General features: G+C 47.4%; 1 protein-coding gene across 1 annotated transcript; it reads right to left on the reverse strand.

Annotated features, from left to right (window-relative positions):
• Positions 1 to 1,840: 1,840 nt before the first annotated feature.
• On the reverse strand, positions 1,841 to 16,620 carry CLDN1 (claudin 1). Its single transcript, XM_029616255.1, has 4 exons — positions 16,398 to 16,620; positions 8,273 to 8,437; positions 5,606 to 5,690; positions 1,841 to 3,914 (listed from the first exon to the last, which is right to left on the reverse strand). The coding sequence occupies exons 1-4, from the start codon at positions 16,618 to 16,620 to the stop codon at positions 3,752 to 3,754; spliced, it is 636 nt and encodes a 211-aa protein (XP_029472115.1). The 3' UTR covers positions 1,841 to 3,751.
• Between the last annotated feature and the right edge of the window lie 5,735 nt (positions 16,621 to 22,355).

The raw sequence follows: 22,355 nt of genomic DNA on the forward strand, positions 1-22,355 counted from the left end.
GTTTGATGTGGGAGTTTCAATAGGACTGGTCAGGTCTTTTACGTATGAGAATAGAGCTCTAGGGTTATATTGAAATTTATTTATTTTGTTAAAATAGAAATCTTTTTTTGCTTTATTGGTGGCTTCGTTGTATTTATGTAATAGAGATTTGTAGTTAGTTAGTGTTTCAGTGGAAGGAGAAGCTCTCCAATGTCTCTCAGCTTTTCTCAGTGTTGTTTTAAATATCCTTAATTCATTGTTGTACCATGGGGTGTGGTGGTTTTTGTTAATGGAAATATATTTTTTAATAAGTGGGCAGCAATTATCAGCTACTTTTTTTGTTAAAGAGAACCATGAATTGATTGTGTTATCACTGTTTGATGTGTCTAGGTCATTCAGAGCTTTTGAGAGATGATCAGTTAGGGTATCTAGTTGACAAGGTTTCCTGTATTCAATTCTGGTCTTGGTTGCTGGGGGTGTTACAGTTGTGTATTGGATATTTATATCACAGGTAATTAATTTATGATCAGACCATGGGATTGGGGAAGTAGTAGGACTGAGAGTGGTATTGAGATCAGAGTTGATGAATATTAAGTCTAGTATGTGTTCTGCTTTGTGGGTTGATTGATTTACTATTTGATGAAAACCTAATGCTGACATTGAGTTTAAGAATGCGTCACAGTTGTGAGATAAATGGGTCCTTATCGACATGTAAGTTAAAGTCACCGAGAATGATGGTAGGAATTTCAGTTTTTAGGTTAGTAACGAAAAACTCAATTAATGGAGAGACATTAAGTTCTAGTAGGCTTGGGGGTGCATAGATTAAACAAATTTGTAGGCACTTGGAATTTAAGAGAGCTATTTCGAATTTGGGTGGAGAATTTATTTGCTGTATTTTTAGTTCCTTTTTAGACAGTATCATTATACCACCTCCTCTTTTGTTAAGCCTAGGAACAGATGTGATGTCATATTTATTTTTAGGTAGTTGATTTAAAAGAACATAGTCAGATTTTTTTAAACCAGGTTTCGGTGATTGCACATATATCAGGGTTGTTATCTGTGAGAATGTCATTAAGAATAGGCATTTTTTTGACTAGGGATTGCACATTTACCAGTAGTAGGGAAATAAGTGAAATACTAAGTAATTTATTTTTGGGAATTAAGGGGATAGAGATTAGATGCCTACAAGGCTTTGGAAGTGTTTTCTTAACTATTTTTTGTCTATTGAGGGAGATGATGGAAGGGATGTGTTTGGAATCCATGTTGTTATTTAGCATAATTTACGGTTTAATTTAGAGGAATCAAATAAGGGGTAACTCGCAGTGTGTTTAGGAATTTTAAGGAGAAACTAAATGGGAAAACTAAGGGGCAAAACCAAAGGGGCATGCCCCTTTGGTTGCGCTCCTTAGGCGCGCGGCGCCTCCGGACCTGCCGCTGGGCTTTTCAACCCTCACTGGACCGTTGACTCTCCTACGTCAGCGTCGATGGTCCAACTAGTGCTGGTACTTGTAGTGTGATTTCAAATGAAAGAAGCAGGCCTACAGTACCAGCACGAGTTGAAAGCCTCCCCCCAGAAACTGATCAGTTGGCTTTGGCTGGTGTTAGAGCAGCAGCCTGACAGCTGCCTCCTCCACTGATGCCTCTAGTGGCCTTTGAACTCCATTGCTACTGGTACCAATTTAGATTGTAAGCTCTTTTGGGCAGGGACCCGTCTATTGAACCTCGGATCTGGAGAGGCAAGTAATTAAATCCTACATCCAAAGAATGTCCTATCCCCTTACACATTTCCCTTTCTATAGATCTCTCCTTCAAAAGGACATGAGCTGGCTTGTCCTTTATAACAGAAATCCAGGCAGAAACCTCATATACTGATCCCATTTATTGAACAAGGTTCTTTACATCTCATATACAAAGCTTTAAAAAAAAAGTCTGCAAAATACAGTACCATCTAGAATAATAGAAAAAAAAGAAAAATGTATTTTACAGAGCATAGAAAAGTCTCCGTAATTACACGTCTTTTACAGGTTTCCCTGAAATCTTTAAACATTATTTTACAACACAATGCGACCGAACCATAGCATTTATCAACGTAACGAAAAACAGCAAGAAATCCATACAAATGTTTGGGGGTTTTTTTGTACAAGTTTACATGAAATATCAATTGTATTTACATTTCCCTTCCCTGCCTGAAAAATTCAGAGAATCCAAATTCAAGGGCAAGGTTAAGTATGTTCCACGGTGCCCGTCCCTTGCCACTTCTCACCGCACGTGACAATAAAGCAGGGTTTGACACTCTGAAGAAAGAATTCTAACAAAATACAAGTTGTGGGAATTATATGGGAGATTAAAATCAGATTACCGCCGGATGACAGTCACATTAAAGGCACAGTGCTCGATGGAAATCCAATCTTAGCACATTGTTTTGGTGTTCAGGATCAATATACCGCCCAAAAGAATTAACAGAGTGGCTGAATTTTATTCTGTGCATCAATCAGAAGAGAGAGGCGGGAGACCCAAAGACTGGTTCCTGGTTCCGCTTCTGTCTGCAGGTCTAAGGGCACTGAAAGTTCCTTACCAGGTTACCAAGGGTGCACACAGACTGCTGAACAGGGGGGAGAAGGTGCCCCATTGGTTGGGGCATGAGGATTTTGAGGAGTAATAAAAAGCAGAGGCTCGGAATGTTCCAGAACTCTTTGAGATGGATCCAAAGATCCAGGTGGCAGCCTCTGAATTCCCAGAACAGCCTGTGAAGGGCTTCAGGAAAGGTTCAAGAGAGGACTCCTGGAGAACGGGGGGGTAGTATAGCCGACTCCTTGCTCTGCCGGCATGTATGTTTTCAGTGGCTTGGGAAGGAAATACAAGGATGGAAGGGACGGAGGGAGTGTCCACTATGTCTGAAAGTGTGGAAGGTTTGGCCACCAGAGGAAGAGTTGCAACAGAAGCTTTCCAATCGGTGTCAAGAGGAAAGAAAAATGAGAACCTATGGTGTGAAAGAGTCATCATCTTATCTAGGTTATCCTACCATGTACATTCTCAGCAACTCAGAAAAGGAGAGTCAAATACAAAAGGATAGATCCCCTGGAATAATCTGAAGGGGTGCCCTTGTATGTCCTTGAATTGTTTGATTATTTCAACTTATTTAATGCATATCTCTAGAAGAAAATGTGTTTTTTTTTTCCCTCTAGTGATCCCCACACCGCATGTTATACATCATTAAACTCTATTCATTTTGGAAAAAATACAATCTGAGGCCAGAGTTGTCATTGTTTCAGGAACATCACAGTGTCTCGATAGCCCTTAAAGTCCTGAAGCAGGCCTTCCCTTCTCCTGCTGGAGCCCCAAGGGTTAAGTGATGGCCCAGCTGCTCCCAGAAGTGGCCACCTTGACCAGTGAGATACTGGAGGAGGGGCAACGCCAGGATGAACTGTCTCGGGTCTACCCTTTCCGCAGCACTGTAAAAAACCTCCTGTACATACTATCTTAGAGCGCACAGCAATTTTTAGTATTTATTTTGTAAAAAAATATATATTTATTTAAATGTGTTATTTAAGAGAAACCTCTCACCAAATCTTATGGGTGAGAGAATAGAAAGAGAAAACAACATTGCTCTTTTTTTTTCCCCCATTGATCGTGGCAATGAAAATAGTTCATGTACATAACAAAATTGAGGCACTTTTTCCACTGAACACTGAAAGGCCGGAGCTCCTGTGGGAGCCGTTTCAGCTCTATAATGTCCTTTTCCTGTTCTGTGACGTTGGGAGAGTTGTCCGCGTTACACGTAGTCTTTCCCCGCCGTGGGTGGGTTCTTGCCGTGGCTTCTTGGGGGTGGATATGAGGTCTCCCTTCTCGGGCAGGAGCAGCAGAGCAGGCCACCTCCGACAATCACCAGCACAGTAGCTGCCCAGCCTATAAAGAGAGCCTGTCCAAACTCATACCTGGGGGAGACAAATACGACATTCAAAAAAAACCAGGGAAGGAACATTATTTTGCTTTAGGTGAATTCTCCTCTCTCTGGCTTTTGTTCTATGCCTTTCCTTTTGTGCCGTCTCTGGGGGAATCACCATGCAGAAGTGGAAGTGTGAGAACAATTCCGAGTCAAGATCGAGGTGGGCAGAGTCCAACCTGGGCTGAGTTTGATGGGAAATGCTGATTTCCCCCAACATCAACTGGGAAAATCCATGATTTTGTTTTCTGCGGATCTAGAGGAAATCTGACACGAATGTGGTGATCTACAAAAGCCGCAGCAGATTTTCTGCAGATCTACATCAGATTTTGGCTGAGCTGCTACATACTGTGCCCACTGTGGGCAATTTCTTAACATACTGATCCAGTGATCTTTCTAAAATGCTCTGGGCTCGTCAGATTGCTTCGTGAACCTCTCCCTTCCCCAGCCAGCAGTTTCCTCCTGCTTCTTTTGGGCCTCCAGCTCACCTGGAACTGGCCCTTACTGGGCTCATTCACCTCCACCTAGGGATTGTCCCCCTGTTTATAGCCCAGTCACCGTAGGGACAATCCTTGGCCAGGGGCCATGCACCAGGGTTCTTTTCAGGGTCCTGCATCTAGGTGTGGCCATGGGATAGCATCCCAGCCCTGACTGACCTGGGGAACTGAAGATCCGACCCAAGAATCAGAGTTTACCAATCCGCCCCTGAGCCGCACACAAACCTAAAGAAGCTTGCACATCTCTATCCCGCCATGTTGATTCTCGGTTGTTATTGTTATTTAGAAGTTTTAGTATCAACAGTGTTCAACCATCTTCATCCAATGCATTTGCAAACTGTTTTTAAGGCTACAGTGTAGCTTGTTATGAATTGGTAACACATTAGGATGAATTTACAATGCACTATGTAACATGGAAAAAGAAGGAAATCTCCAGCGCTGCCTAGGCCTAGGGACTTGTGTGTCTTCAAGAACTGGAATTATAGCAGCAGCTCATCACAACCAGGGTCCAGAAACAACAGGGCCACACAGGCAACCAAACAAGACTGCAGAAAACCCATTATTTTGCAAAGTAAGTGTTACTGCATAATGAGCAGCGGCTAGTCAAATGGTGACCTTCAGATGGGGGGTGGCTTTCTGAGCACTGTGGCTCACTGGTGTCTTAGATATGTTGCGTACATTCCCTGAGGAAGACCCTGGCATTCTGGGACATGCTGCTGTGTACATATTCTGTGTGTGTGACTCTGTGTGTTGTACCATTGGTTTCCTGTAGACCTTTTTGGCTCCTTGTCCACACCTGTTGATTAATGGTCTCCATCTGGAGGCAGATACTACATCTCCAATTCAGAAAGACACACAAGCCCTGTGGTTCCAGGATATGTTTCTTTCTTTCTATAGTCTGGGCATCCCCTTGCTTTAAAGCAGTCCTCCTGCTTTATTTTGGGTAACAAATACAAAGAATACGACTATTTCGGACACCGTGCTAACACAGAGGTAAGTGCTTGAATGAGCATGTTTCCAAAGCTATCATGTCGCCATTGCATGCAGAATGGCAACATGTTGGAAACCATGCTGTATCTATCCAATCATCAACCCATCCATCAGCTATCACAAATATCCATCCGTGCTGCATGCATCCCTTTCTTTCTAGCTATAGAAATAAGCACATAATTTACTATCTCATTACTTTGCATTGGTGGGAGTTATAGGGTTGTAGAAGTCCCGCGCTATTTTGCTTCCATACCAGGCCGTGCCAATCAGGACCGCGAGACCTAAAGAAAGAAGACCAGAGTTTAACTACGTGCGATATTTCTGTGAGGATGTTCCATCACAAGGTGCAACAACACAAGCCAGCTCTCCACCAACGGTAACATGGAATAGACTTAGTTTTTGGGTATTTGCCAGGTTCTTATGGCCTGGATTGGCCACTGTTGGAAACAGGATGCTGGGCTTGATGGACCCAGTATGGCATGCTCTTATGTTCTTACCCACCCGCACAAGAAGTTAATTCCTTGAAGGAAGCAATGGGCAGAGGAACTGCCTTACTCCGTCCTGTCCGGTGAATGCAGCTTGGGATGAGTCAGAAGAGTTAATAAGAACATACAAAGCGCCATGCTGGCTCATAGCAACAGACCATCAAGCACGGCATCCTGTCTCTGACAGCGGTTCATCTGGGCCCATTTGGAACTGGGACAGCCATCCCTCCCTCAATGTCTCTTTGGCTAATAATTGTTAATGGACCTGACCCCCCCCCCCCCCCAGAAACTTGGCCAAACACTTTTTTAAAATTCAGCCCCGCACTTTGAACCTTGACCACATTCTCTGGCAATGAATTCCACATCTCAACTATGTAGAACTGAAGAAATGCTTTTTTTTTCAAATTTGTTTTAAATCTGCCATCTGCGATTTTCATGGAGCACCCCCTAATCATACTACTATTTAAAAGGGCAAATAACCGAATCCCTGTTCACCCGTCCCACCCCACTCCTCTCAATCATCTCTTCTGCAAGCTGAAAAGCCTTATGGATTCTAGCTACAGCTCTGGGGACTGGAAATATTAATTTATGACAAATTTATTAAGTATTTAATTACCTGATAGTATGGAATGAAATAAATTTGTTGACCAATGTGCCATAAAAAACACGAAAAAATAAAAGTACACCAGACAGCGGTTGATAGGTTTTTTAGCGTATCATAATCCCAGCAGAATGCTGAAAATTCCACAGAATAATCTCATTGGCTGGAGCTCAGGGCCTTCAGTCCTTAGAAGTTGCCCTATTTTACTGATTCAGTTGCTCGGGATTCTCTCCTTAACTATGCCTTAAAAAAAAAATAGCATAAAAACGCCTACTGAAAAAGAGCTTACACTGGAATAGGTTTCTGATCGCAATAATCATCGGTGGGAAGGGCATTTAGTATCACTTAATACTCTGCCTGGTGTTAAAGGTCCCAGGTTCTTCGGGCAGGGCCATAGCTGATCAGGGTCAGGCTGGATTAGTTTTTTTTTTCAGATAGGAATAAGGGGGTCAAAGGGGTCTGGGGAGGGCCTAGGTCCCAGGTTCACATTCTACTGGGCGGGATGGGGTTCCAGGGCCGCAGGAAGCCCATTATTGTTTATTTTGGGTTTTTGTTTCATGTTTAATTTTTTTCTTCAGTTTGGCAAATGAATCAAACCAAAAGAAAAATTAAATGAGCCGAACAATGGGGGGGGGGAAAAAACAAACTCTGAAACGAAAAGACAAACTGAAATATCGGAGGATGCACATCCCTGGTGAGTAGGGCTGCATGGAGAGGAATAGGGAGGTGATAATGCCCCTGTATACATCATTAATGAGGCCTCACCTGGGACACTGTGCTCAGTTCTGGAGGCCGTATCTCAAAAAGGACAGAGAGAGGTTAGAAGTGATTTAGAAAAAGGCAACCAAAAGGGAGCAGGGTCTACACCAAACGCCAGATGAGACTGAAGGACCTAAATATCTAGTGACTAATAACATAATTCAAAAGGGAATGGGATACAGAGGATCCCTAGTGGCTACAGGATGCCACTAGGGATCCTCTGTATCCCATTCTCCCCGCAATCTCTTCTTGCCTCTAGGGATTAACCTAGGACAAGTTTTGGTGAAACACGTATTCATGGGGGATTACCTGTATGGAGCAGCAGGTTATCCGCAAGGGCATATTGTACAGTTAACACAGTATATGGGTCAGCTATCTGGTTATTACATGCAACAAAATGTGATCAAAGTTCACTCACGACGGAGATAGGGCAAGGGCAGTTCGCTCTTGTGCTTCTACGGCAGGGTCAAGCCATCTGTGCACCACAAGAAGGAATGAAGAAATAAAATTTCGGATGGAGAGGTCTGGCCGTCACCTGCTTTTACAGCTTGGATGGAGCCTCGTTACCCTTAGGGTAACCTGCCTGGTGCGGCAGTAAACAACCCTAAAACCCTTGCTAGGCAGACTGGATGGGACCATTTGGGTGTTTAACTGTTGTCCTGTCCTAGGTTACCATTGGAGGCAACACAAACGATAGATGCCAAGGAATGTCCGTCAAGATGCTTTATTAGAAGATAAATCAATCCATTGTCATTTCGTTTACTGTTCATCAAGGCAGGTGTGACAAAATGGAAGGTGCTTACAGATACTCTCAGCATTAATATCTTCTCCTCAGGAAGAAGACAAAAAATGAGAAAGGCAACGGGGATGCCTGATGATTTGTTAGACTTAACTGCCATCCAGGACATTTAACTAGCCTTAGCTGCCAGAGGAGTGTGATTTAAGTGCACCAGCATTGCATCGAGTGAAGCGCCACAGAAATGCGCCGCAGTGGTCGGCTGCCGGCTCGCCCTCTTACCTGCCACGATGAAGAGTGCCCCGCCGACCACGGCCACCTTCGACTTCTTCCCTTTGTCGTCCTCCAGGCACTTTGTGCACTTCATCCCGATGGCGGCGATGCACATGCCAAAAAACCCCAGGAGGATGCCGCAGATCATCAGGGCCCGGGTGGCCTGCAGATCGGCTGAGGAGCAAAAAAAAACAAAAACGGGAGAGCTTTAGAAAACCAAGCAAGAAAGGGTAAAACTGCAGCAAGCTTTAAGAGAGCGATTTTAGAACTGGGCACAAAAATGAAGTGAAATAAAAGGTTAACGAACAAAAAAATAATAATATAAAGGGAGACCTTTCTATTCTACTCATTTAATCCATTTCGACTGATTTTCGGGAGCTGAGACTCCCTTTAGTCCAACTCAACTCTAGAAAGCTGGTCAAGAAAAGGATTAAGGGGAGTCCAATAACAAGGTATCGCCTTAGATTATTATTTTTTTCCTTTGGTTTGCTAATCTTTATTTCTGTAAGCAGCATGTTGTAATAACGTCATCTGCTGGTGACGCGTGCATCCACGGTCCTTACCGGCTCCTGCTTCTCCAACAGTGAATGCAGTCGAAGCCTACAAGCTCAAACTATCGTCGACCACCGCAACCACGGACCAACCCCTGTCAAATCAGGACATTTAAATTACATACTCGACTCTTTACAGGCACAGTCTGTGCTGATTATAGTCCTGGCCAGTGCCATCGTGTTCAGCAAAAAAAAAAAAAAAATGCAATCATGGTGCTGGCCTCGATCTGCTGGCGCTGTCTGCAGTAACTGCAGCCGTGGGGCAGGAGACACTGGGGGATTCGCTCTCGCCCTGTGAAGATGGCTGCAAGAGGATGAGAGTCCAAGGGGAAGGCAGGGGAGAGCTCGGGAGTGAGGTGGTGCTGTTGTTGGAGGGGGGCGGGGAGGGGTTGGCTCTGGGCTTGACATTAAAAAAAAATATATATATATATATATTTTGTGTGTTTATTTTTATTTTAAAAAATTGAATAGAAACAAAACAGAAATGAAACAAGAAAAACAAACTGAAGACAAAAAAAATCTTCTCTGCGCACCCCTATGTGGCTCGCTCCTGCTGCTCTCAGCCGTTCAGAGCCGGGTTTGCCTTTCCCAGGCTTCTGCTTTTATCTTCATATTCTACTTCTGTTTATTTTATGCTGTGGGTGTGTTTTGGTTTTTTTTTATCCGTCTCAGAGTATTTCTCATTAATGTTGCATATTATGTATTTTGCCCGGAGCCCTTTTGTGGCCAGGAACTTTCACAGATGCAAGCAATGAATACAGAAACGAGAACCTGCCCTTCCCCTATAGGATTCGCGGTGCAGTACCGGGGGGGGGGGCTTCCGCATCACACGCAGCGACTGAGGCCTGACACCGATGAACTGGATGCACAATACCTATTTTACCTTGTCAGTCAGTCCAAACCGATCAATAATTGCTGTGGTGTTTTGTTTTTTTTAGACAAGTCTAGGAGGCTCGCTGACCACCAGCAGCGGGAGATGCAGCTCCTTCAGTGAATGTTTACATTTAAGGGCTGTTACTGGATTTTCTTGGAATTATAGTTCCTTGAAACAGAAGAGGAAAAACAGCTCTTAACTGCAGGAATCAAACGCCCTCCCTGGCTGCCGATTCCCTGCCGTACACACCTGGATCTCACATCCACCCGAAAGGCCGGCCTGCAGCAAGCTGCACCGTGTGAGGACTTCCCGGAATACCTTGGAATTCCCAATCCCCCCTGTAGCACAACACTGAATAACTTGTGATGCTATTGCGCAACTTCCAGCCTAAATCGCAGACACAGTCAGTAAATACTCGCCGGCTGATCCATCACCTTACTGTAGTCTGAGTATTGCAGCAATGCACCATCGAGGCTCCAAAACTCGCCCCCTCACGTTTCCTTCTGGGCCTCCATTTGTCTTCCCCCCTCCCCCCCCTTCACACCGTCATTCAAGAGCCAGCCTCACATTCGGGCCGATACAGTAAAGTCTATGGGAGAGCGGGAGAACGCCCGCTCAGGCCACTCTCCTGTGCGTGCGATTCAGTATTCAAATTAGGGCCGGCGGTAAAAAGAGGCGCTAGGGACACTAGCACATCCCTAGCGCCTCTTTTTGGACAGGAGCGGCGGCTGTCAGCAGGTCTGACAGCCGACGCCCAATTTTGCCAGAGTCGGTTCTCAAACCCGCTGACAGCCACGGGTTCGGAAACCGGACGGCGGCAAAATTGAGCGTCCGGTTTTCAACCCATGAGCAGACTTCAACATTTTTTTTTTTTTACTTTTTGTAACTTTCAGGACCTCTGACTTAATATCGCTTTTCTGTGCACTTTCCTGGTGCCCAGAGAAATTAGCGCCTACCTTTGGGTAGGCGCTAATTTCCAAAAGTAAAATGTGCGGCTTGGCTGCACATTTTCCTTTCTGAATCGTGCAGGAATACCTAATAGGGCCATCAATGTGCATTTGCATGTTGCGGGCGCTATTAGGTTCGGGGGGGGGGGGGGGGGGGTTGGACGCGCATTTTCGACCCCTTACTGAAAAAGGGGTAACGCTAGCATGTCAAAAACGCGCGTCCAATCACAGGTTAACAGTTCGCTCCGCCGGAGCGCACTGTACTCTATCGGCCTGATTTTCAGAAGAGCTTGTCATGTAGGGGTCTGACATGGACTCAGTAAGGCAGCGCTTGGAAACAGCGAGTTGTTATCCTTTTTTGTAGCACTAACAGCGTGTACAGCACTGGCTAAGAAGATAAAGCAATAAAGGGGGGGCACTCTCCCCACCTGAGGGTGGGGAAGCTGCAGGAATGGTTACAGAAGAGACGGGGGGGGGGGGGGGGGGGGGGGATTTATGGAGAGTAGTGAAGCGACCCGTGAGGTAACATAGAGGCCAGATGTGGTGGAAGGGGTGCGGATTCCCAAGGTGAAGGTCAGCAAGGGGCAAGGTTCACAGGTGAGAGGGGGTGCTAAAATGAGAGGAAAGACGATCTCTACAAACGAGGGTCCAGCGGGAAGGGCTATAATGACAAATGAGGACTGAGATGTAGAGAACGTGGCAGGGCTGGAAAGAGTATGGTTAGGTCTTTCTCACGGCTGCGTCATGTTATACAGTAGTAGGGCAGTTGTTTCCCCAACCCTCCCCTGGAGGCACACCTAGCCACTCGGGTTTTCAGGATTGCCACAATGAATATGCATGAGGCACATTTGCATAAGCTGGGTGTCCAGGATATGCAAAGCTATCTCATGCTTGTTCATTACTTATGTCCTGAAAACCCGACTGGCTAGGTGTGCCTGCAGGGGAGGGTTGGGAAACAACTGCCAGCCTGCCAGGGAAAACCCTGAGATTGTGTCCTTACTGCTCCTGATTGTACTGAACAATACTGAAAACACATGGACTCCACTGTACTGCCCTGGTTAGAAGATTGTCACACACACACACACTCTCACAAACACACACACACACCTGATTGGCTCAGGCAGAACATTTGCAATATTGCCCCCGGGAACAGAAAGTAGTTTCTAGTACTTCTGCTAGATCAATAAATCAAAAGCTACCACAAATAGCAAGAAATCCAGTTTTCAAGGCCGAAAACAGGAATTTTTCTGAACAAGGTCCCGAGGACTAGATTCATGAAGGCTTCTCTCCCGTTCTGTGTCTATGGGAAAAGACCTTGATGAATTAGGCCCGAAGTGATTAACCTAAAATTACCAGATAATTCGGTTTAATCAGCAACCTTGCCCGAGTCACAGGCATGCCTGCACATAGTCATCCATGCTTAGCCCTGGATATCCTTTTCAGCCTTTAACTTGTAGTCTGACACATTGGGAAGGTTTCATCTCCTCTGATCTGTTTCAGGAACCGATCTGAGACTTACAGGCCGATATAGTAAGCTCCGCGGGGAAATGGGTGCTCAGTGCTGAGTGCCCGCTCTCCCAACGCGCGCCCAGTCACCTCTGCTGGGCACACGATCCTATATTTAAATGAGGGGGTTGCGCTAAAAGGAGGCGCTAGGGACGATTACGCGCCCCTAGTGCCTTCTCGGCCCAGGAGAGGTGGCTGTCAGCGGGTTCAGGAAACCGAAGCTGAATTTTGCGAGCGTCTGTTTTCTGAATTCGGCGATAGCCATGGGTTAGGAAAACGGACGCTGCTAAAATTGAGCATCTGTTTTCCTAACCTGACTGATCTGCACATTTTTAAAAAAAAAAAAATTTTAATTGTTTTTTTTTTTTAAACACTTTTGGTTCCTCTGACTTAATATCGCTAGGACATTAAGTTGGAGGGCGTACAGAAAAGCGGTATTTCTGCTTTTCTATACACTTTTTGGGGCTGCACAGAAATTAACGCCTGGGCATAAAATGTGCAGCTTGGCCACACTTTTTTTCAGTATCCTGGGTGCATAACTAATAGCCTCATTAACATGCATTTGCATGTGATGAGCGCTATTAGTTTCGGGGAGGGGGGGGGGGGGGGGGGGGGGGGGAGGGTTGGATCCACGTTTTTGACATGCTAAACCCCTTACAGTATAAAGGGTAGTGGACATGCATCGAAAACGTGCATCCAACCGCGGGTAAAACAGTGCACTCAGCTGAGCACAGCTGCCTCTAGAGGGGCGTGGCCTAGGGGGGTTAGAGCAGTGGGCTGAGAACCAATGAAGGCGGGGTCTAAATCCCACTTCTCCCACCAATACTGCTTGTAACTTCCCTTTCCATTGCCTCAGAAACCAACATATTATAAGCTCTCCGGGACAGGAAACACCTATTGTATCTCAATGAAACTCACCTTGAGCTTGTATTTTGAAAGGCAAGCAACTCAATTTAAAATCCAAGCCCAAATGTTGCTGAAACCTGATTACTGGAATTTGACATAGTGCCAGACAGACAGGCGGCAACAAGTATGAACAGCACCAGGGGAATACAGAAAACCTTCTGCCCCATTATAAGGTGCTGCATGGCTGTTTGGCAGGACCTGAGATGACTAAAGGGAATGCTTCCTTCGCTCTGTTCTCCACAGATCATGCTAATAATTGCACCAACTCACTCCCGCCCCATGGCTTTCCATCTCCAGGGCAAATCAGGGCGTTTTTCTCCCATAGAGAGACCAGGCCACATAGTGAGAGAGCTCTTCCCCCTACTCACTGAGCCCCTATCTATCTCTTTATTTCTTTATTTGAAATTTGTGCATTCCACTTAATTCGCAACGATCGTTCTCTCTGTCCCAGGATAGCTGCAGCGGTGCACGCTCTGTCATTTCCCGCACCCCGGCTGGAGATGAGATTCCAGAGAAGTGCGTAGGTGGGGACCCCGAGGGACTGAAGCCCTGCCACACCTTTAATCTCCGCAGAAGAGAAACGTCTAGCTCAGGAGTCAGTTTCAGGCGAGCTTAAACTTGCCCGGAGTGTGTGTGTGCAAAGTCTAAGGAGGAACTGCTCTGAGGAAGATGGTTACCAGAGTGTCAGCTCTGAAAGGACTGACTCAGGCACCTTATAACAAAATAAACCCCATTGCTGAACCCACAATACCCGACCCAGCTTCTCAGAGAACCTTTTCCTTACTGCAAACGCAATATGGCATAAAGCAGCCGCCGAAGCGATGTGTATGGCTAGGGTGGCCAACTGACCCCTAGGTTGACCCAGCAGGCTGATCCAGTCTTGGCTCTGTTCCCGTGTATGCTGGGATCTGTAGTTCTGGCTTTCATAGGCAACTCAATTGGACAAATCAGAAGTACAAGTCGATGCAGGCAATGGGGGAAAAGCCAGAACTGGATCAGCCTGATTGGTTGACCTGGAGTTGACAACCCCATATCTGGGTCTGGGACTTATCCCATCTGTTTCCTTGAAAATGTCCATCTTAGCCCTATACATCTGAACCCCTTTACCCTGCAATCACTGTTCATCCCTGGGAAGCTTTTGCTCTAGTCCTAGTGTTGCCTTGGCGCCATGGGACTTTATACATGCACAGTGCTACATACATTAATGCCACTGTAAAATAATAGGGGCGAAGTATTAATTTCCAAATTTAAGTCTCGAATCTCCTGGTTTCCTTTAAAAAAAAACATTTTTTTTTTTACCCAAGTGTCAGATGTGGTATCCATGGAGTGAGAGAATCCCAGTCACCGGACAATGGTGATGCGGGTGAGGATTCAGGACGCACACGTGCAAGGCTGCAGAGGAAATCGAGGTCAGGAGCCCGCTACCGATGCTCTGATAACTGGAATATATATATATGGGGAGCTGGGCAGGAACTAAATGGCTCATGACCATCCTCAATGGAAGCTGGGGCAGGTGGGAAGAAAAGCGAACAGGGCTAAAACTACATCAAAAAAACAAACAGAAAAACCCCTAATAAAATGGAGAAGTCTTCAGCAGTGACATTCTTGAGTCAGCTTACAGGAGTTAACAAGCATCAGGATGCAGCCCCCATAGCTGAGAACCTGTGCAAGACCTGGCTTGTCTGGCAAGAACCGAAGTTCACCTGAGTCTATATCTGGGGGCTCGCTCACTGAATCCTGCAAGCGGCTCCCTCTCAGAAGCAGGGTGGCCAACTGGCTCCAGATTTTTTAGGGCAGGCTGGTTCAGTCCTGGTTTTACCTCTCCCCGCTGCCTGCATGGACTTGCTGTCTCGCTGTTCTAGGGGAAATGGATAGGGACAGCAGAACTACGAGTCCATGCAGGCAGCAGGGGTAAAACCAGGGCTGGATCAACCTGTCTTGAAAATCTGGAGCCAGTTGAATGGCCACCCTACTCAGAAGGGCAGAGCTAGTAGAGTAAGATTCCTCGCCTCATTATCTTACCCTAGCTCAATAGATCAGGGGTGGCCAACTCCCAGACGGGCCTGGTTCTCAGGAAATCCACAAGGCATATGCATGAGAGGCAGTGCACGCAAATCTATTGGACCAATATTCCTTGTGCACATCCTGAAAACCAGGCCTGTTTGTGCCTCTTCAGGACCGGAGCTGACCACCACCACCACCCCCCACTGTAGATAATGAGCTTTCGCCAGGCATTTTTCCCTGTGGCAAAACCTGCAGGGAATTAACCACTTGTACAGGGCGATTTTCAAAACTTGTGTGACCCAGTGCAAAGCCCCAGGGGTGCTTTTACCTGCAGATTGTGAACCCTTTCTGGAAAAGCAGAACTACTTGCCTTGTTGCCTCCCCGCGACCTAAGCTGGCCCAGGCGACACTTCCAGGAAAATGTGGGGTAAAAGTGGGTACATTGGGGAACAAAGTATGTAACTTTTACCCTCATTCGGGGGGGGGGGGGGGGCAATTTAAAAAAAAGCCCTTGTAGCCATTTACAATTATAGATGGCTAAGTGGCTTCTGAAAATTGCCTTCTTTATAAGTAAACGTATTCTTCCCATTCCTAAGATGGTAAATTCGTCCCCTTTTACAAACCGAGGCTTGATCAGCAGTTTCCTGTGAGTTACACAACCACCCCAGCTCAGTCAGGAGCCCCGAGGCTCCCAGGTTTCTGAGGAGAAGCGGTGGGGGCTGTCTCATGCTGACGTTTGAACCTTTTGCTCTTTTTATTAGCGCTAAGCATTTGCATTGCCGAGCAGGTTTCTCCCTCTCGAGGGTTTGCTCCCCACTCGTATCCACCTTGCTCCATGACTCCCCCAACCCTCACATTTCCGAGTTTTCCTCCATGCACCCAGACACCATGTCACCGATTTAATCATCAAATCGGACCTTCAGCTGCAGCCTCCCTCTCCTTTTTGTGAGCCTGTTTGCATATTAGAAGCCCAAAAGAGGGTGGGACAGTCAGGGATAGCAAAGGCAAGAGGCAAATACAGAAGAAAAGAGGGGAGACCACCTTTATGGGCAAGATACATCCAAACTATAGCTGCAAGGGAACTGCGTGCCTCTGGCTGCTCGGGGCCCTGTCGATTATCTATTTAATTTAGAGATTTTTATATACCGCGGCATGTTCAGAACATCACCTCGGTTTACAAGGAACCATAATGCAGCAATAAGCTTTACAATAAAATACTTAGAGAGCTAAATTAGATTGTGCCAGCTGCAAACCGCTGGACGGCACGAGGCACGTAGGGGCCCTGCCTTTAAATAGGCCGGGGAAGCGACGCCGAAGCCGAGGGCCGGCCCCCCCCTCCCACTTACCGTCCAGGACCAGCATGGAGTCGTAGGTCTTGCATTGCATCTGCCCGGTGCTCTGAATGACGCAGGACATCCAGAGGCCGATGTACATGGCCTGGGCGGTGACGATGTTCTCGCCGGCGTAGGACGACATCTTCCACTGGGGCAAGGCCGTGCAGACGATGAAGCCGATCCAGCCCACCAGGGCCAGGATGAAGCCCAGCATCTGCAGCCCGGCGTTGGCCATCTTCCTGCAAGCTGCAGCTACCCGGTGCACTCCGAGGTCAGGTCACGGGGTCAGCAATGGATGCACCTGCTGCACCACAAAAAAAAAAGTTCGGGGCTTTATTTCTTTAGAAGGACCAAAAGAAGAAAGGGGTCTGTGCAGGGAAAAAAGTTGCTCGTCTGCAGGCGGGAGCTGAAATGATCTGTTCAGAGCCCTAGCCCTGCGCGTCTCTCTATTTAAGTGGAGCGTCTGGCGCTCCCCCTGGTGCTTTCATCAGGCTATCATCCCCCCCCCAGGAGCAGGGCCCCCACCACACCTCCTCTGTGGCTTTGCATCTTCAGCCAGGGAAAGCCACTCCCTCTGCTCACAGTTTCACAGATTTCAGACAGCAGCACCTACCACTCCCCCCAGGAAGGAGGCAGCTGCAAGCCCCAGTGCCATCCAGCTCTCTCCTCCTCCTCCTGCAGTCAGCAGTTTCAGAATAATGTGAAATGTCAATAATACATAGCTACATAATGCCAGTAGTCTTCCAGTTGATATAAACCGAGAGAATGAGAGCCAGAGAGCTGCTGGATAATAAACTGGCCAGGGTTCACAGGATTTTCTGCACTCAGTTCTGAGGACTGATCTTTTTTTTATTTATTTATTTTTTTATTTATTTATTTATTTTAATGTATGCAGTACGCACAGGCCTCACCTGCCTGAATGCCTGTCGCTGGCTCATGCTTAGCTCCTGCAGGGACAGATCCCGAAGCATGTGCTAGGGGAGGGTGAAGTACTGGCTGTTCTGTCCAGATGGACCACTGTCAGGTTTGTCTGTCCAGATATTCTTGTATCAGGAATGTTATGTTTGGGATGGGAAAGGAGGTTGGAGTTTTGTGCACTTGTGTTGTGAAGAGGTTCAGGGCTGCTTTGTAGGTTTGCGCTGGGAAGAGTTCAGGGTTTGAGCGTCAGTAGCTGAGAGCATTGGCTGATATAGCGCAGGGTGACTGTGATGTTACTCGTTTTTCTTAGGTAACAGCCCTTGAGGGTAATTTATAGCGAAGTTGCATAGGGCGAAAGTCTGCGTATACTTTGTAGCTGTACATGCAGACTTAAGCCTGAATTTAAAAAAACGGACTTATGCGTAGAAGTCCGCTTTGAAAATTTGTGAGTTTTCACAGTTCGCATACACACCATACACACACACACACGCACACACACATAAACGTTTAGCTGCAGGGAGCTGCCCTGGCTCCCAAGCAGCTGGGACTTTCTGCGTGTTTATTAACGAAGTAAATATTTGTATACCACATATCCCTGCATCACCAATATAATTTCCAAAATCAGAAAGTCTGCCTGTGAATCCTTTCCCTGCCCTGATTCCACCCCAGCAATGCCTCTGGCCAATGGGAGTTTCCCCTGCAGTTTTACGTGCACTGCCCCTGATTTGCAAGGCACCAGTTATGCACATTAAACAGTTTTATGCTTGTAAGTCCCTTTGAAAACCAAGCCAGAAAGCACATGCTTAATTCAATATTGATTTGAATCAAACTGGAAAACCACAGAATATTTTATCGCTAGCTTTATCTAGTAAATAGCACTTGTCTAATTTGCCTATAAAACACTTGAATAAAGGTAGTTTATGTGCAGAATAATGTAATTATTAACAGTACAGATATATATATATATCAAATTATTATCTCCTTCTTTCAGCTCAGTCGGAAACGGTGCTGGGGGGACCCTTCCACCATGAGCCTTCATGCACGGTGTTATGTTCAGTGGTCCATGGGCTACCACCGCTCTCATCTCCGGGGTCCAGTTCGGCCAGGTTAACCCTGATAGGCAGCGAGATGCTGCCCGCACGTCTCGTGGCAGGACGCCGCCAACGCACGCCAAGGCTCTGCTTTTAAACAGCTGGCCCCTGAGCACTGCGCCTCTTGCTGGCACTTAAAGGGACCGCGGCGGGGAAACCCCGCAGCCCCTTTTGATGGCATTAGCACCAAAATCCTATCAAAAGGCAGCTCCCAGGAAGCAGCTCACCTCAGTAACAGGTCCAACTGCTTGCTAAGTAGTGCATTTTTGTTTTCCAGTGTTCCAGCCTCGTCTTCAGTCTTCACCCCTGTCCGTCCCTTCCACGCTGCCCACCTGTTCCAGCCCTCGCCTGCCTGTCCTGCAATTCGCCCCTCTTCTTCCTCTGACAGGTGACTGGTTTGACCTCGACCTGGTCCCTGGATACGATTGACCACTGCCTGCCCCTGACCATTGCCTGGACCTCGGATAAGTCTGGCTGCCGCCTGCCTACGACCCAGCTTGCTACAGACCCCACCTAAGTCCTGCTACCTCCAGCACCCAAAGGCTCGAACCGAGGGGGCTGGTTTAGGTGAAGGTCCTGACCGGTCCCCTGCTCCGCCCAGATCCGTCTGCCAATGGTGGGAACCTGCGGGGCTTCTCCCCTGAAGCCAGAGCCAACCCTGCCCTCGGTCCGAGGATCCACAAATACACAGCCACTGTTTTACTAGCTCCTCCCTCCCTATTCTGGTCGTCGCAGCAAGGGCCCGGGCTCCCCTGTATCACGGGCTCTTGTTGATGGGGGTCACCACTTCCTCCCCCCCACCCAGGGACTGTGACAGCTGCCTCCGAGGCATCCCCCCAGGCAGCCCCAGTCGACCTGGGGGTAGGGAAGAACCAAGCTGGGAATGGAACCCTCCATCTGCACTGCCACCGAACCACCTGACCCCACCACATATTGATTATATTCTTATGAAGGCTTTTACTTCTCTTTGCAGATCACCTTCAGATCTTTTACTTTTGCTGGCAACACAAGCCCGGATCCGGCTTTGGTTTCTCCTGGGAGGTATTAGGAAAGGTTCTGTCCCCCCTCAGGCTCCTATCCCCAGGGCACATGCACAGGCCAGGAAAATGCACACACACACACACACACAGGTTTGGCTGTGGTTTCATCCCCTGTCCCACACCCAGACCGGGATCAGGTGACGCAGACTCAGATTTAGCATCGGACGTGTAGTGGGGCTTAATATGAGAGAGCAGTTCTGATGCAATCCCCACTGGCAGGTAATGACTGGAGGAAACAGTCGCCTCCTGCTGGATTACAGAGAGCTTTCATCTGCTTAACTGATGGCTAAAGATAGCTTTTTTTCAGGCCATCTGATCGCCCCGGCTGGTTATGGTTGGACCCTGAGAGATGTCAGCATCTTCTGCTTCTTTAAAGGCCTCCTAGAATCAAGCCTGTCTTAATTTGCAGTGTTGAGGGTGTGTAATTAGCCTGCTGGTCAGCTCCCCCCGCTCATGGGAAGCACAGCGAGGGGGAGGCGGGGAATATTACTTCATTAATCCCTTCATTATCTACCTACAGTACAAGAGGCATTTCACCACAATTTAAAATCCTCTGCTTAAATGCAAAACTAAAATTAGTCCATGGTCCATATGCAGAATCCAGGAGGTCAGGGCACACATTTTCCACAGGGGGGAGGGCCTCCCAGCTACCTTCCTGCTGAGGCCCAGGAGACATCTCCAATCCAAATCCCCCCACCGAGCTCCCGTTTGCATAGAATGTGCTGCTATACCCCAGTGTGGAGTAGAGGACAGTATGACACAGCATCTCACGATCCGCTGGCAAGATTAAAAAGCAGCAACAAGCAATAAGCCGCAGAAGCAAAAGAAGTGCAAAGTGGCTGAGAAGAAGACTGGGAGAGAGACATTGATGTCTGGGGAGATTTTGGAGCCCCGGTGACCCCAGCCTTATAGCATCTCCTCCTTGTATGCATCATTCTGTCCCCTAATTGTACAGAAGCTTGTGTGTGTGTGTGTGTGTATGCATTTATGTGTAAATGTGTGTGTGTGTGTAAGTATGTGTATGTATGTGAATGTGTGTAGGTGTATACAGGTGTGAATATGTATGTATGTGGTCTTTGTATGTGAGTGTATGTGTTTATGTGTATGTATGTGAATGTGTGAGTGTATTTGAGCATATGTGTGTGAGTGTATGTGTATGTATATGTGAGCGTGTGTGTAGGCGTATGTGAATATGTGTGTGTGAGCATGTGTGAGTGTATGTATATGTGAGCATGTGTGTATGTGTATGTGAATGAGTGTGTGTGTGGGGGGGGATTTCCTTCTATCATTCTTACCTTTCATTATCTCTGATTTTTTTTCTCCTTTTCTCCATTTTTTATTCCAGTTTCCTTTTTTCCACTATCCCACATTTTTATTTCTCCCTTTTCCTTTCTTTTTCTCCTTCTTTCTTCCTCGTTTTTCTTTCCTTTCTGTTTAACCTCATCTCCATTCTTCTTGCCTTTCCCCTTGCCTCTCTAGTTACAGTGGTGATGGCGGCAGTCATGTTAGGGGTGGCGATGGTGGTAACAGGAGCGGTGGTAATGGTGGTGGTGGCAGTAATGGTGATGGGAGTGTCCTGGGCTGGAGGGGGGGGGGGGGGTTTCTGGGTGGGGATTAGGCAGAAATGATTCAGACGCCCACAAATAGCTGTTTGGAAACGAGGAGACGACTGATAACAACAAACATTAAAAATGAGCAGAGCTTCCCCCATTATAAAGGGACTGCTGCTTAGTCACCTCTCGTCTGCCTCAGTCTCCGGCATCAGGCTGAGGAGCCTCATTATGTAAACCACTTAACCAGTATAATGTACCAGAAGCAACAGAGGGATTCATTTTCTACTGCAAACAGAAGACTGCTTTACAAGTGCTAACGTTTCTTCAACCTTCATAATCTTGCACAGCTAGCCACAAATGTATTGTGAAATTGTATTTGTTCAACATCCAGAGGCTACTATCCTGTTTCCAGAGGGGGCAGCCGTGTTGGTCCGTAGCAGCGCAAAATAGCAAACAGGCTGGTGGCACCTGATAGACTGCCGATTACATCGAGGGATGAGCTTTCCAGAGCAAAAGTCCCCTTCAGCAATGAATCAGCTTTTGTCTATCAGGTGCCTGGGCCTGTTTCTGATAAAGCCAGGGCCGGCCCTGTGGCTGAGCGGCAGCAGCAGCAGTACTGAGCAGGGACGGATCTAGCATTAGGCAGGGTGAGGTGGCTGCCTCAGGTGGCAAAGTGTTAAGGTGACAAAAAGCGTCACCCAAGACACCTCTGTGGCAGCTGCCTCACCCTTACCCAAATACGAAATACCCCGCAGGCAGAAAGAACGAGCCAGCAGCTCGGAGGGATACCAAAGACAGCGGCAGCAGCGCATATTTATGATGTACTCGAGGGGAATCCTAGGCCCCCTGCAAGAAGAAGATGGCGGCAGCGGTATGGATTTATGACGCGCCCGGAAGACAATGGTTATAGTTGGGATTATGATGTGCCTGCAGGGATCCTGCCCCCATGAGTTGAAAGAAGGTAGCGGTGGCGGCACCAGATTTATGATGCACCCGCGGGGATCCCAGGCCCCATGGGAAAGAGACGACAGCAGCAGCAGCAGCTAGATAGACATGTCTGCGGGGATCCCGGGCCAGCGCTGGATTTTGACGGGCCTGCGGGGATCCCACATCCCACGGGGCAGGAAGAAAGAAGAGACCTGGTGTGTGTGTGTGGGGGGGGGGGAGGTAAGGGAAGGGGGCAGTTGAATGAGATGCAATGGGAGGGGAGCGCGCGAGTGAGAGGGAATGGGAAAGGAAAGGATCGAGTGAAAAGGCTGCAGAGGGGAGGGGAAGGAAGGAGATAAGGAGTGTTTGAGAAGGAAAGCAAAGGGGCTGAGAGAGCGAGGGGATAAAAGAGAAGAGAAGGGGAGAGTGAGAAGGAAGGGA

The sequence above is a fragment of the Rhinatrema bivittatum genome, chromosome 9, assembly GCF_901001135.1.
Source record: "Rhinatrema bivittatum chromosome 9, aRhiBiv1.1, whole genome shotgun sequence".
Classification (NCBI taxonomy): Eukaryota; Metazoa; Chordata; class Amphibia; order Gymnophiona; family Rhinatrematidae; genus Rhinatrema; species Rhinatrema bivittatum.

Coding starts and splice junctions, on each gene's coding strand:
- CLDN1 (XM_029616255.1), bottom strand. CDS start 16,620: ATGGCCAACGCCGGGCTGCAGATGCTGGGCTTCATCCTGGCCCTGGTG. Junction 5,691..8,272: donor GGCACTCTTCATCGTGGCAG/GTAAGAGGGCGA, acceptor TTCTTTCTTTAG/GTCTCGCGGTCCTGATTGGC. Junction 3,915..5,605: donor ATAACTCCCACCAATGCAAA/GTAATGAGATAG, acceptor TGTCTCCCCCAG/GTATGAGTTTGGACAGGCTC.